The sequence below is a fragment of the Astatotilapia calliptera genome, chromosome 20 (genome assembly GCF_900246225.1).
Source record: "Astatotilapia calliptera chromosome 20, fAstCal1.2, whole genome shotgun sequence".
Classification (NCBI taxonomy): Eukaryota; Metazoa; Chordata; class Actinopteri; order Cichliformes; family Cichlidae; genus Astatotilapia; species Astatotilapia calliptera.
The window spans coordinates 7,384,514-7,399,833 of NC_039321.1; the positions used below are offsets into that span (position 1 = coordinate 7,384,514).

The 15,320-nt window shown below is 41.7% G+C and overlaps 1 protein-coding gene across 2 annotated transcripts in view; it reads left to right on the forward strand.

Annotated features, from left to right (window-relative positions):
• The window catches only part of magi3a (membrane associated guanylate kinase, WW and PDZ domain containing 3a), a 106,625-nt gene that overhangs the window by 75,756 nt on the left and 15,549 nt on the right, over positions 1–15,320 (forward strand). For both annotated transcript variants that reach the window (XM_026154301.1, XM_026154300.1), the window contains exons 4-8: positions 4,361–4,567; positions 6,891–7,053; positions 7,918–7,997; positions 8,703–8,760; positions 10,567–10,673. In XM_026154301.1, the coding sequence (XP_026010086.1) occupies positions 4,361–4,567; positions 6,891–7,053; positions 7,918–7,997; positions 8,703–8,760; positions 10,567–10,673 (615 nt within the window). The remainder of the gene's footprint in view (positions 1–4,360; positions 4,568–6,890; positions 7,054–7,917; positions 7,998–8,702; positions 8,761–10,566; positions 10,674–15,320) is intronic.

The window sequence follows — 15,320 nt, forward strand, 5'->3', positions numbered from 1 at the left end:
CCACAGCATATTAATTGGCTAAATGAGAGCCCACATCAACAGGTGTCTATTTCTGTCAATCACATATTGTCACGGGTAGCTGCTGGCATGGTGGCCTCAGGGCTTTTTCCTTCTCCATTTTCTTCTGAGAGTGAACAGTCCATTCATCTTAGGGTAGTAATTAAGGTGCAAGATTCATGGTGAGCACTCTGACATCATCGAGGTTGCCAAAAGGTGATCGTATCCTATTAAAACCAGAACCTTTTGTCTTGATAAGGATGCATAAAGCATTTGTTAATTAGGCTGAAATATGTCAGCACCATGCACGGGTCAGATAAGTTTCTTCCTTTTTTCTTGCTTTCGTGAAAAGAATATGGCATAAATATTAGGGAAAGAAAAGCAGGAATGTCCATGTTGCTACTATTACATATGAGGATTGCACACTATGTTGAGATTTTGGAATTTCATTTATCAGTAGAGATGTTTATATATAAATATGTGGAAATGAAAAACAATGAACTCTTTCTCTTTCCCTTTTTGTTGAAATGATGCAGCTGCATTAATGTGAGTTCCTGGTGCAACAGATTGTTGGGTGCACTGGGTTGGCTAGACCAGTGGTTCCCAAGTGGGCACACTCATGAACCCTAGGGTTGGGAAAGGCAGTGTAAAACAACATAAATTATACTAACCAGCAGTGCAGGCAACCCACCACAAAAAACAAACAAACATAAAAATAAAAATTGATTTAAGGCTTTAACAAGACCAGAGAGCTCAAAAAGCTCATCCAGAGTAAGTCATCTGTCTGGAGAAGTTAGCTAAAGCTAATAAGCTCACACGTGAACGCCAAAAACTCCTGGCCTATTTCAAATTAGCAGTAGATCTGATCCAGAGCTGGCCAGACTGTTTGTTTGTTTATTGTTTTTAATAAGGCGATAGAGGCAAAGTACTTGCTAATGGTGTAGCAACACTCCTGCAAGGAAAGCACACGTGTACAATCTGCAAATAGGCTGTGACAAATAGAATCAAAAGAAGGACTGAACTTTTTGTGTCACTCCACAATCTGCCACCTAGCAGATAAGAACTTTCTTAATCCTGAGGGATTTATTTTGTAGCTTTTAAAGATAAGACATGGTAATTTAATAATTTAAAATAGCTTCTATGTTTAAATATTAGCCTTCAACATAAAGAATAGAGGGTTTTCCTTGAACTGTATATTTTCTTAGCAAACTGTGTCAGCTGGCCTTTTAGTCAGTAGAGTCAATCAAAGATAAATAGAGTATTCAGAGCCACTGGATATCACACAACACCAACACCTCAGATGAAAGCAGAAAGGCACTGAACACATTTATTTACAAGGAGAAAAACTATGTATATGCAGAGAAAAAGATCCAGTCATCCTTGTAAAATGCAGCGAATGCCTGTGAAATGCTGCAGAAAGCTCACCTGCTGCTGGTGCTGCTTCTCCCTGCCACTTTCTCTTTTTAGGTTAGATGCAGTTAATGATTTTTTTTTTTTACCTTCTTATAGATGTTTTATATTGATGTCACAGTTAAGAAATATTTATTGCACTTAATCATTTAGTGGTCTTCAAGTCAAATCTTTCTCTTCGCTTCACTTTCTGCCACACTGAAATGAACACACATACAGCAAAGCTAAGGAGGCGTGTGCACGATGAAACGGAGAGCAGAGCTCGCCAAACCTCTGAATCAAAAAATGCTTTTAAAATATATCAATTTAAAAGGTTTTTCAAACAAATACTGCACCATTTTATACACATACAAACCCAGCTGTGTTACTAGAATGAGTTGAGGTATAAAGAAGTGAAAAGAGATGCACTTTGACTTCATACTGTTACATTGTTTCATTTCACTTGTTCTGTGGACACTAATAATTTTAAATGGGTAAATTATTAATAGTTGTATCGTATTGTATTGTATTGAACTGATGGTACCTGGTGCATCCTACCACAATTTGAGAGAGAAAGACTCCTGAGTATCTCTTCGCTCCCACGTCTCTACACAGAACAGCTGAACCGACACAGTTCTGCCTTTCCATCAATTTGGCTCAGATATGCAACAGTAAATACAGCCTTTATTGTTCGTCTTTACTCTTGCTGTTATAATTTGCAGTTGTGCTTTTTGTGTATAGATAATCAATTGATCTTTTATTCTTTAGTTGTTTTTTTCACAGATATCTTTATTATTGATCTGTTAGAATCAGGAATTAGGATCTGTTTGACCTATCTGTTTGTAATAATGAAATATATTTGTTATTGTGTGGCTTGTCGTTAAAATAATAAAACATATATATTCTCTATAGAGTCATCACATAAAAAGGAAGACAGATCACAGAACAGAATTAGATATATTATAATTATACATAGTACATAGTAGACAGCAGATGCCTGGGGATCTTGCAAAGTCACAGGATATAAATGTTAAATGATATTAGCGGTGCATTAGCAAGTTCTTAATGAGCTGGACTCTACAGTTTTTAAACTACAGTTTAAAAAAACATCTAGCCTGCAGTCTTTTCAGTTCACTTTGGGAGCTTATGGTTTTGTATCTGTGTGCTGGACGGAGGTAGTGATTCTAAACAAAAGCTGCTTTTCAGGTTGTGACTCATTAGTACACAGTAATTACAACGCAATCAATTTCAGTGTGCTTCCTTATTTTGGCCATCGTCTCTCCGCTCTTTGCACTGGGGTACTTAGAGAAGCTACGGGAACCTTTGTGTGAGCTTCAGAAACTGGAACGAAGAGAGCAAATTACCACTTCTAATTTACCTCCTCCAATTTTTATTCCACGATTAAGCTTGCTATTAATTACAAACCTAGTAACCAATTGATTCTGATAATAATGCTCTCTAATTTAAATGTGCATTAATCTATTTACCTGACTCAGTTATGATGAATTTCTCATCTCATCTCTAGGATGATTTTGTTTTTGTTTATTTAGTGTATCATAATTATAGCTGATTAAAAATGGTGTTTGGATGGTAACTCTTAATAACCTTATACTTTGCAGTCAGTGTAATAACGCATTTCAGTGTAAGGTACATTAATCTGAATGCTCTTTGTTTTCCTTTTAAGATGGCAAGCGATAATTTGATAAGGCTTTGAATATTTATTTATTATAAACGAGAGACATTAAACAATAGAAAGGATGATTGTTCCTCAATGTGGAACTTAATTCTATTTCCACCATATCTCTGTCAGTGAGAAAGTGGTCCTTCCCTTGTCTCTCTCCTCCCCGCAGACTCCTTGGTCACAGTGTCTTTCCACTCTCCGATGTGCCGTTTAACTGTTCAAAAACAACGCTCGGCTACTCAAACAAAGCACGGCACACTGCAATCCCACACAAAAATATGAGGACAATCAATACTTCCACCATACTTTCACAACTATTTTCTCACATCTTTTGGCCTCAATTGTTTTTCACAAAGAAAGAAGGTGGCGAGTAGTAAGTGGGTCACCCCGTTTTTTTTTGTAGTTGAGAAAAGACAAAGGCTTGCTCTGTGGTGTAAGACCGTTAACTGCCTTAGGCTCCAACATGACAGCAAAGGGAAGCTGATGGACTTAAAGGGACAATCAAGTGCCCGAGAACCTTGGCATAAGCGCTGTGGCCACAATTGCCTGTGAGTGAAATAGTAAATATAACATTATGTTTTTTAACACATAAACAAAATGAGTGAATCAAAACTTTTTTCCTTTGGCCACTTCAAAGATTAGAAGCCAGCAAATGATCTGTTGTTACAGTAATAGTCAGTGGTCCTGATTGAGCATATGGTATTGTGGGTCAGTACTGATTGTGATATTGGCATCTAGGAGAAAGGCTACAGACTTTTTCATAACCTGGAGATTTTCACAACATTTGAGGGTTACAACAGCAAATCCTTGGTCTCATTTTGTTCCAGAGTACAGGTCTGCCAGATAAAATTTGTAGGTAAAAAAAAAAGCAGTAATCTTTCACACTTTAAGTGATACAGTCTCTTTTTGGTCTGCTGCGAGCACAATGGTTTTGTGTGTACTTCTATCTCCTCTTTTCGCAGTACACTATAAAGCCAGAAAGAAACTCTTTTCATACCATAGTAAACATTTCTGGCTGTCTGTGTGTATTTTGGTAAAATTGAAGTGTCTACATTTAAATATGAGATCTTCAAAGCAGAGGCTGCCTAGCAATTTCTAAGTCTGCTCTAAGGGTAAGGGTAAGAAACAGATTACAGGTTAGCTGAGTGGAAGGGTTGTATGTGAATATGTGTATAGATAAGTGGTTGGGGTTAGGGTTATATGATGAAATTAATCAAGAAAGCTTGCACATATTTTTTTTAAATGTATTAAAGAATATATTTCATTGTCACTCTCGCCCTCTCTTCTTCCCAGGCAACTATTATGGGACCCCTAAGCCCCCTGCGGAGCCGAGCCCTGTACAGCCAGACCTGGTGGACCAGGTTCTGTTTGATGAGGAATTTGACACGGAGGTCCAAAGAAAACGCACAACCTCTGTCAGTAAGATGGACAGAAAGGACAGCGCTGCTCCAGAGGAGGAAGAGGAAGAAGAGAGGCCTCCTTTGGTCAACGGACTGACCGGTGAGGGACACCGCTGTTTTTAATTTTTTCGTGGCTTTCACAAGTGTTAGTTAGTATTCTCTGCTAGCTGTATTACAGCTCCCTTCATTACTGGCTTTCTACACATTTAAACCCCAGCACTTTTTTGTTTGCTTGATTTATTTATTTTTCCAGCAGTTCATTATATTGTTCTCAGAATGCAAAACAGCAGGACCTTTTTACTTTTCTCCTTATCATTCTTCTCTCCAAATAAACATTCTCAGGATTAGCTGCTCTGCATGCAAGGTCGGCACTAAATCACAGCACTGCAAAGTCAAAATGTAGCCAAAGTCTGTCTGAGATCAATAGAAGCAATCCCTCGGGTAGAAAGATAGTTTGTGCTCGTTTCATTCGCATACACGGATGCCACTGCATGGCTCAGCTAAGAGCTAATAGTGAGGATGAAATTGTAGCAGTAGTGAAAGTCATTACCTTAAGACACTCTTTTATTTTAAACACTACAAAAAGTAGAGTCGTGTGTTGCATATGCAAATTGAAAAATGTATCTCGAGTGGCAACAGCAGCAAATGCTAAATTAAGAAAGGTTTCTTTTCTTCTCAATTCTGAGTGCTTGCAACATGTTTTTAAAAATGAAGACGAAAAAAAAAAGATCTGAAAAATAAATTGTGCGTAGCCGTAGTTCAGGCAGGCAGTAAAGTCAAGCTTGGCTGCAACCCTGCACCTACAACCCCACTGTGTCAGTGCCGGCCCACATGACCTGATGTCTCGGTTGACACGCTTCTATTCTGTTTAACAAACAAATATCATACCCCTCCTCTTCCTTTCATGCTTTGTCTATATGCTCATGGGCATGGACCTTATGTGTAGAAGGACACATTAGGTCCCAGAGATATAATACACGGATTCGAATTCTAAAATAAATAAATAAATACATTTTCTTTTAAAAAGATCAGTTATTGTATTAGGTTGAATTTCTATATTTCAAAGTAAGAAATTGTCAGAGATATGCATTGTCATCTCTGGATGGCAGTGTAGACCTCAACCAAGAGAAGATACTAATTATAGACAAATATCACTATTAATTAATAATAATAACAATAATAATGGATTGCATTTATATAGCACTTTTCTAGGCACCCAAAGCACTTTACAATTCCACTATTCATTCACACACTGGTGGAGGCAAACCACAGTTGTAGCCATAGCTGCCCTGGGGCAGACTGACAGAAGCAAGGCTGCCATATCGCGCCATCGGCCCCTTTGGCCAACACCAGTAGGCAGTACGGTGCAGTGTCTTGCCCAACGACATAATGGCCAGGATGGACAGAGCTGGGGATCAAACCAGCAACCTTCCGGTTACAAGACGGGCTTCCCAACCCCCTGAACCACGTCAGTTGTCTCACTGAAAATACATGAATTCTTCATATGGTTTTAGAGTGCCCACTTAAAGAGGTAGCAGCTGGCATATTTCTGGGCCTTGAATGTAGTTAAGTACTGATTGTACATTTCTTTCATGTAATTTCGGGGTTTTTAGCAATCTTGCCTGCACAAATTTGCAACAGCTCTTCTGTTTATATTTCTTTGAAAGGGCTGAAAGCAGCTGTACCCTAGAGCAAGTGTCTGTGTGTAGTCGTTTATTCAGACTTTATAAATGCAGAAACATCTTTCTGGTTCTATCATGAAAAAGGGCCCTGGTTTTATCATGAAAAAGGGCCCTGGTTTCAGTACAAAGAGCTCTTGACTTCTTCCAGTCAACAGTTGTCACTATTTTTCCCCTGCCATTCCTTTATTCCAGCCAAACAGAGTGAGCATTCAATGCCACGACAAAGCTAGGTCACACACAGCCAGATGAAACCTGCAGATAAGAGCCTCACCCAGACAGGCACACATACACATCAAGATTAGGCAAATACCCTCACGCACAAGCAACACTATGATGCTAATAGAGTTGCGATGTAGCGCTCCCGGCTGGGCTGAAGCATTGGTCAACTCTGCTCTTGCCTGGGAGGCAGTTCTCAGTACATCACTACTGACATGCAAATCCTATGGCAATTGCTGCTCTTCCGTCCTCTTTGCGTGTACTCTCTCTGTCTCTCTCGCTCGCTCTCTCTACCCCTTACACTCCTGTGGATGTAACAGTCCGGCTAGTGTACAGAGGAAGAGCAGCTCGAGCAGCAGCAGCAGCAGCAGTAGGGAGAAATGCAAGGAGCCCAGAGGAGCTCCAATGGCGCCACATTCTCACGTCCTGTCTCCTTCTCCTTCTATCATCTCCCACACCACTACTCCCAACCCATTCCTATTTCTGTCTCCATGCCCATGTCCCTCTCCCCATGCCTGGCCACAGAGCACAAGGACAAAGCAGAGTGGAGGAAGACAGTGCCCAGCTACAACCAGTCAGCCGGGGCCATGGACTTGCGTATATGGAACACAGAGGATGAAAGTCAGGAGCCCCTGCCTAAAAACTGGGAGATGGCCTACACAGAAACCGGCATGGTCTATTTCATCGAGTAAGTAGCCTTTCTACTGTGACTTCCCTGTCTTGTTTTTGTCCTATTACACTCCCATTACATCACCATTGTTCTAATCCCATTGCTTGTAGTCCCAGTTTCTTCTTCATCTCTTTGTTTCTGCCTTGTTAACCCAGTATGTTTAGAGTTCTGACTTTTTCTGCTTCCTATTCAGTGCAACTCTCTGTACTGAATTACCAGCAGGTGCTGAACATGGAAGTTGTCTGTAGACTCAGCCATTGCAGTGGAGTTGAGTCTCAATAAAGTTTTTCCTTTTATTTCCCCTGCGTTTGATGTTGGTTTTGTTGGCTGCCGCTAAAAGCAGCAGGCCCGCATTGTTTACCTGGCCCGTTAGTGTGGCAAACAGTCAATGCTGAGCCACTGAGAGAGCCAAGTAAAGCTGCCTGCTGCTAAATCAATAGCTCATTCTGCCAGTGAGAGAAACAACAGGGTAAATGGAGCTCGCCACCCCTGACCTGCTGTCTTAGTTCTGCTCTTTATGATCTCTGCAACTGCTCACTCTTTTATCTTTCTGTGTCATCCCTTTCCATCTTTCTGTAATCTGTGACTTTTTTTTTTCTTTTCATCTCCCTTATGCCTCAAACGGTCCTCTGAGCTTTGTTAAAACTGTACTAATATTTTTAAAAGGTTATTTAATAAAGTATTTGATCCCAAAAGATTAAATACTAGTCATAATCCTGTTTTGGGAGAGCTCTGTTCGTTTGCTAGAGATGGAAAAACACTCCCCGGGTGAAGTGGCTCCCAAGAGATCTAAGCGCTAATTGCTCAACTCTAATGGCATCTTAAGTATTTGAAAAATAATTTAAACTGTGCTTAAAGCCCTGTATCTTTTTCATATTACAGTCATAACAGCAAGACCACCACCTGGCTGGACCCACGTCTTGCCAAGAAAGCCAAGCCACCTGAGAAATGCGACGAAGGAGGTGAGGCAATAGGAGCTAGCTCTGTGATAAGTAACAATCGCGCAGGCACTTACAGCCATCGAGTCCGCTCACATGCTACCTACACTTTTCCCAAGTCCTTGTTGTATTGAAGGGTTTGTGTGTATGAACTGCATCCCTGCCTCTCTGAAGGGGGCGCTGGCTAACAGACGGATACTGAACAGCTGAGCGCTCCTGGTCACAGTCATGCTGGTGACACAGCACAAACCCCCAGTCCTCAGTCCGCCCGTCTCCTCCTAATGGTTTCGTGGACACATGCAGAGAGCTCATCAGTGCAGCATCTCTCAAAAGGCAATTTTCTATGGCTCCTCTTGCGTAAAGATCTCCTCTGCGCTGCGTGTGTTTGTCACACAGCAGCAGAAACCCGAGATGCTGAACACATACACACCACTGGAAAGAAGGGCTGTTATTTTTTCCTGGGAGGCTTTCTAACAACACACGGTGTCCCCCCCTCCCCTCCCGCCCGTATTCCCCTTCCTCCTCCATAGTGTGTATCAAGTCTTAAACACATAGTGACAAATAAAAGAAGGCCTCCTGTTCTGTAGGTGTAGCTAAGCATGCTGTGATGGTGCCAGTCAAAACACCACACTTCATTGAGTGTGTCCAATTGTCCATGTAGTGCCTCAGCAGTATCTTAAGTGATTTGAGTCAGCCTTTTCCCTGTCTGTTTTTTTCCCTTTCATCCAGAGTTGCCCTATGGCTGGGAGAAGATTGAGGATCCACAATTTGGCACATACTATGTAGAGTAAGTAAAATTCTCTCTTCCTTTTATACCTGGAGATCCATAGAAATCTACACCTGTTGATAAGCATGCATGGTGATATTGAGTCTCTTAGTCTCTTTCCTGAAGAGACATCATTCTCGACCTTTATAGGTTTTCTGAAGCTGTTTCTGCATATTTGACTTCTCTAAAATGCCCATTTAGAATGGTTTCTATTTCAAGATATTTTTGTATATTCAGCAACATAAAGCCATATCACTTAATACCAAGCATATACATGTTGAGCTGCTGGATCTCAGGGGAACCTGTGGGACACGTGATAATAGTACATTATGCAATTGTGCAAACAGTAGTTTCCCACAATTCTGCTGAAAGCACCCTTGTGGGAACTAACAAGTGAGCTACAGCTTTGTCTGTGTATCTGAAAAAGAAAATACAGTGGAGACAACAGACAATGAAGATTTAGAGGTCCCTGAGATGGAAACGAGGGTGAGATTCAATTCTGATCGAGAGTGTAAACAAGAGCACAGTGTTTCATTTTAGTGCCATTACTGTGAACAAAGAGGAAGAGACCCGCAGGCAGGGGGGAAATATACGCGCCTGTTTATGCAAGAGGGTCATTGAGAGGCTCTCTCTCTCTCTCCCTTCTGTCTCTGTGTTTTTTTTGTCTGGCAAATTTTATTGTGAATGAACGACCAAATGCAACGACGTGACGCAAAGTCTCACTGTGTCTACAAAACATGAGGCGTGGCAATCAAGGATTGAGAAAGTGAGACAGAGCAAAAGAGGAAATGACAGAAATGAAGGAAATAGAATGTTTATCTCTTCAGACATAATGGCGAGGGTATCTCTGTGCATGAGTCATACGCAGTAAGAGTGCAGAGTACCCATGCACACACACACACACGCGCGCACACACGTATACAGTCAGTGTCTCAGCATGTGGCTGATTCACTGTGCAGCATCAATGCATTTTCTCTTCCTAAGGTGCTGTAATGGTGATTTACAACCGTTAAAGCTTATTATGCAGATGAGCTACCTCTCTCCATTACCATCTAACCGTGGAAGGACATTTCCCTTGGTAACAGGAAATGTTTAAGCACACAGGTGTGACTGCAAATCATTAATTGTTTTTAGATTAAGTTTCGTGTTAAGTCCCCCAAGTATAGCTGCTGATCCTGGATTGGCAAAGCCTGGTTATATTAGGAAACTTCTGGAACAATACCACCTCAGTGCCTGTAATGTGAAAAAGGGCACATTTTTATTTCTGTCATTTTGCTGTTCATTAAGTCTTTTTATTCTCGCATTATGAGGCATTGAGCAGATGTTTATCCCAGCTATACAATATGGGCCCATAGCATGAAAGATTGCTACTGATTTCCTCCATGTAAATTCTCTCAGAATTCATTGGGCATGACAGTTAATTTATTTTTAATTAATGAGGTTTAGATATTCTCTCAAACCATTTAAATGTGCAGCAGTTCTGGCAAAGACAGGTTAAAGATTTTCGTAATGTATTTAGAACAGCTCACATATTATAAAGACAGCCTGTCTGCCTAGCACATGTTATGTCACAAACAGCCCTCGTATTCAAATCGCAGGTTTGCATGGCAGGCAAAGAACAGTATCTGCTCTTTGGACAAGCACTATTCAGCGATACCAAACGGTGAACCATCAGTTGGCAGCTCGGACTGTCAACTGACATGAGAAACTCAGTAATAGATCAACAGTATGCAATCGAAACAAAAAAACATTTATATTTTCAATGCACATTCTAGCTTTATCTAACATTCTGATTTTTGCTCATTTAATATTATATTCCCTGTACAGCCACATCAACCAGAAGACCCAGTTTGAAAATCCAGTAATGGAAGCTAAGAGAAAACCAAGTGTGGACACGCCCATTGCAGCACCTCCACAAGCTGCTACGCCCTCAGGTAACTGCACCTACAACGCTCGAGCCGCAGGCATATTAAAGTGGTTCATACACAAGGAAGGCTTGAGAACAAATTGTCAAATTTTGTCCGTTTTGTACAGAAAACTGTCAGTGTGGAGGAAAATGGGTACTTTCTTTGAAAATCCAGTCATTAGAAGTTGAAGTTTCAGCAACATTTGTAATGAAGAACAACTTTACTGCTTGACCACTGCATTTCAGCCTGTAGCCTTCATCAAGATCAACATTAAAATCCAGTCATTACCATTACTAAACACACGCTTGAAGAGTTTTATAGTAGACACATAGGTCTAAATTGCATTCTGAGATTTGAATTAGCAAAAGTTGCATTTACCTCAAAACTCAGGTCTTGTCTTTGTCGGTATTATAATACTTTAAATGTATCCAGTTATTTTGGGGATTAATTACAACCAACGTGCTTCTATAAAAGCTTTAGTCAAACATGTCCAATTTGGGCTCATGACAAATGTCTAAATCAGCCCTAAGATCAAAATTTGTTAGTTGAATCCAGAAATGGCTAAAATAGATTTTGACCCCTAAATATTGGCAAAAATGGCCCAATTGGGGGTAGGTGCTAATTTTCTGATGGTCACACTCCCCAAACTCGTCACCCTGGGTTGATTAAATTGGACTCATATGAATTCAAATTGTTGACAAATTTACAATAAAATACATGTTAGTAGGTGCTAAACATATGCAGTCATGTCTGAAAAGGGCAGCATATTCTTTCCCAATGCCCTGTTGAAGACATTGTGATCTGCAGAATTTCCACCACTGAAATACATTTAACCTTTGCATGTCCTTCATTGGTGCCCTAGCTTGTTCAGAAACTAAACAAGTGTGATGTCCATAGAGAGATGAACTAATATGTGATTATTTAACGTTTCATATAACGGCTTCCTTATCTAGACTTGATGAAATATTATGTAATGAAGCAGCCAGATGAAAAGCCAATGTTGAAATTTAAATTTGCGTGTATAAGTAATGGACATACATATAAAAGTTTTTACTACTCAACTATTTCAGTTGTCAGATTTGGATTCAGCTTTCATGTCAGATTCCATATGAAGAAGCAAGAAAACCTCTAAAAAGTTATTGACCTGATGGCTGTCTTACAGGAAATTCAATCATGAATCTTTAATTAAACAAAATGTTTTGTACTAGTGTGTCTTTGACTTATGGTAGTGGCGCTACAATCGATAGCTCAGGCAGTGGTAGTTTAACTCAGTAACTTCTCCACAGGGCGATTTTCCTTCATAAGATGCAATGCAGCCGACAGTATTATTAAGATGTCAGCTTTATAGTTCTAGCTTTTTGTTCAGCAAAGATATTTATATAGATTTGTGCATATATATATATATATATATATATATATATATATATATATATATATATATATATATATATATATATATATATATATATATATATATCGGCTAAGATGAACAGGCACATGGGTCAATACATGAGCGGGACACAGAAAGGAATTGGCAAGAATACCAGAGGTGCAAAACACCAGCTACTGGTAGACAGAACAATCAGCCGAGACTGCAAGACCAGACTGACCAACCTGTGCACTGCCTGGATTGATTACAAGAAGGCCTATGACTCAATGCCCCACAGCTGGATACTGGAATGCCTAGAATTGTACAAGATCAATGGGACCCTAAGAGCCTTCATCAGGAACTCAATGGGGATGTGGCGTACAACACTAGAGGCCAACTCCAAGCCCATAGCACAAGTTACCATCAAGTGCGGGATCTACCAAGGAGATGCTCTGTCCCCACTGCTGTTCTGTATAGGCCTGAACCCCCTCAGTGAGATCATTAACAAGACTGGCTACGGATACCGACTACGGAACGGAGCAGTTGTCAGCCACCTCCTGTACATGGATGACATCAAGCTGTATGCCAAGAGTGAACGAGACATCGATTCACTGATCCACACTACCAGGCTATACAGCAATGACATTGGAATGTCGTTCGGACTGGAGAAGTGTAGTCGGATGGTAACAAAGAGAGGGAAGGTAGTCAGAACTGAGGGGATTGAACTACCAGAAGGCAACATTGCAGACATAGAGGACAGTTACAAGTACCTGGGGATCCCGCAGGCAAATGGGAACCATGAAGAGGCCGCTAGAAAGGCTGCAACCACCAAGTACCTGCAGAGGGTCAGGCAAGTCCTGAGGAGTCAGCTGAATGGTAAGAACAAGATCCGGGCCATCAACACATACGCCCTGCCCGTGATCAGGTACCCTGCTGGGGTAATAAGCTGGCCAAAGGAGGAGATAGAAGCCACTGACATAAAGACAAGAAAGCTCCTGACCATGCATGGAGGGTTTCACCCCAAGTCCAGCACCCTGAGGCTGTACGCTAAGCGGAAGGAAGGGGGCCGGGGACTGGTGAGTGTCAGCACCACAGTCCAGGATGAGACAAGGAACATCCAAGAATACATTGGGAAGATGGCCCCAACTGACCGAGTGCTCAGTGAATACCTCAGGCAGCAGAAACCCAAGAAAGAGGAGGGAGACGAGGAACCGTCATGGAAGGACAGGCCCCTGCACGGTATGTACCACCGGCAGATAGAGGAGGTGGCTGATATCCAGAAATCCTACCAGTGGCTGGACAAAGCTGGACTGAAAGACAGCACAGAGGCACTAATCATGGCAGCACAAGAACAAGCTCTGAGTACAAGATCCATAGAGGCTGGGGTCTATCACACCAGGCAAGACCCCAGGTGCAGGCTGTGTAAAGATGCCCCAGAGACAATCCAGCACATAACAGCAGGGTGCAAGATGCTAGCAGGCAAGGCATACATGGAACGCCATAACCAAGTGGCCGGCATAGTGTACAGGAACATCTGTGCCGAGTATAACCTAGAAGTCCCGAGGTCAAAATGGGAGATGCCCCCAAGGGTGGTGGAGAATGACCGAGCTAAGATCCTGTGGGACTTCCAGATACAGACGGACAAAATGGTGGTGGCTAACCAACCGGACATAGTGGTGGTAGACAAACAGAAGAAGACGGCCGTAGTGATCGATGTAGCGGTTCCCAATGACAGCAATATCAGGAAGAAGGAACACGAGAAGCTGGAGAAATACCAAGGGCTCAGAGAAGAGCTCGAGAGGATGTGGAGGGTGAAGGTAACGGTGGTCCCCGTGGTAATCGGAGCACTAGGTGCGGTGACTCCCAAGCTAGGCGAGTGGCTCCAGCAGATCCCGGGAAAAACATCGGAGATCTCTGTCCAGAAGAGCGCAGTCCTGGGAACAGCTAAGATACTGCGCAGGACCCTCAAGCTCCCAGGCCTCTGGTAGAGGACCCGAGCTTGAAGGATAAACCGCCCGCAGGGGCGTGCTGGGTGTTTTTTATATATATATATATATATATATATATATATATATATATATATATATATATATATATATATATATATATATATATATATATATATATATATATAATCAAAATACTGGGACACTTTTCATCTCCTTCATGTTAAGAAGTCTGTCTGGAAGATGTTCTAACAGTTGACAGGCTTCTGATAAACAGCCCATAGCCTCTGAAGCAATGATATTCAATTTGAATAATGGAACAGTGCTTCACTGGGCGGCAGAATTCATTTTGACAAGTAGATATGATATAGGGCGGGTTCTGAGGTCTCTTTGAAATCCTTTTGCCACAGTCACTCATGGTAGTTGAAAGCCCTCTTTAGAACAGAGGGAGGGAGTTAAATAAGAGCGACAGAGAAGGAGAGAGAGGTGACTGCCGTTGAAAGTGACTTACGATCATAAATTGCATTTCCACTGGGTCATCTACTCATCATTTACCACCTGTGGGGAATGCTCCTGCTTGATGATTTAATCACCCTCTTCTCAGTAAATATAAAGGTCTGAGAGACAGAAGACTAGGTTGTTGTAAAATGTGCAAGAATTATAATGCTCTTCTGCGTGTGAACACAAAAGGCATGGCCTCATTTGTATTCAAACTAGCCTCTGTATTTCAGACACCCTTTGGACACAACTGTCTGCCTCAGTCGGTTGCACGCAGACCCCACCTCCCACAGCTGAGCCTTTCTGCAGTTTGTGGATGATATTGCTGTGTACCGCCGCCTCCAGCTTCGACTGCCTCCCCTGTGCTTGTTCTCCAAATTCCCACCCTTGTTAATGAGAATTAATGGCTAGTGGTCTTGTGCAAGTGTATGGACGTGCGTGAGGTGGCTTCTAAACACTGTTTTGACAAGGCTGGCTAACCTGACCTCCCAGACAATGCCGCAGAGCACAAGAGCAAAGCGCCGCCCTATGTTCAGCCATAATTATCATGCTGAGAATCCTGTCAGACATTTCATATAATCGCTTCACCCTAAGGAAACTTGACTGTCCCTTTGTGGCCTACAGCTTAATCAAGACCATGTAAACATGGCTTTGGTGTGTAGCTCCCTTTTCATCCCACTTGTGATTGTCTCTCTCCACTACTGTTATGCCAGTATTGCCTTCGAGGTGATTGTGCGAGAAAGACTGTTTCAGTATGTCGGAGCTATCTGACAGGGATTAGTTCCATCATAAATCATACTTATTACACACTTGTGCTCCAAGTTGTTCAGGAGAATTTCATGTTTTTGTACCTGCTTGCAA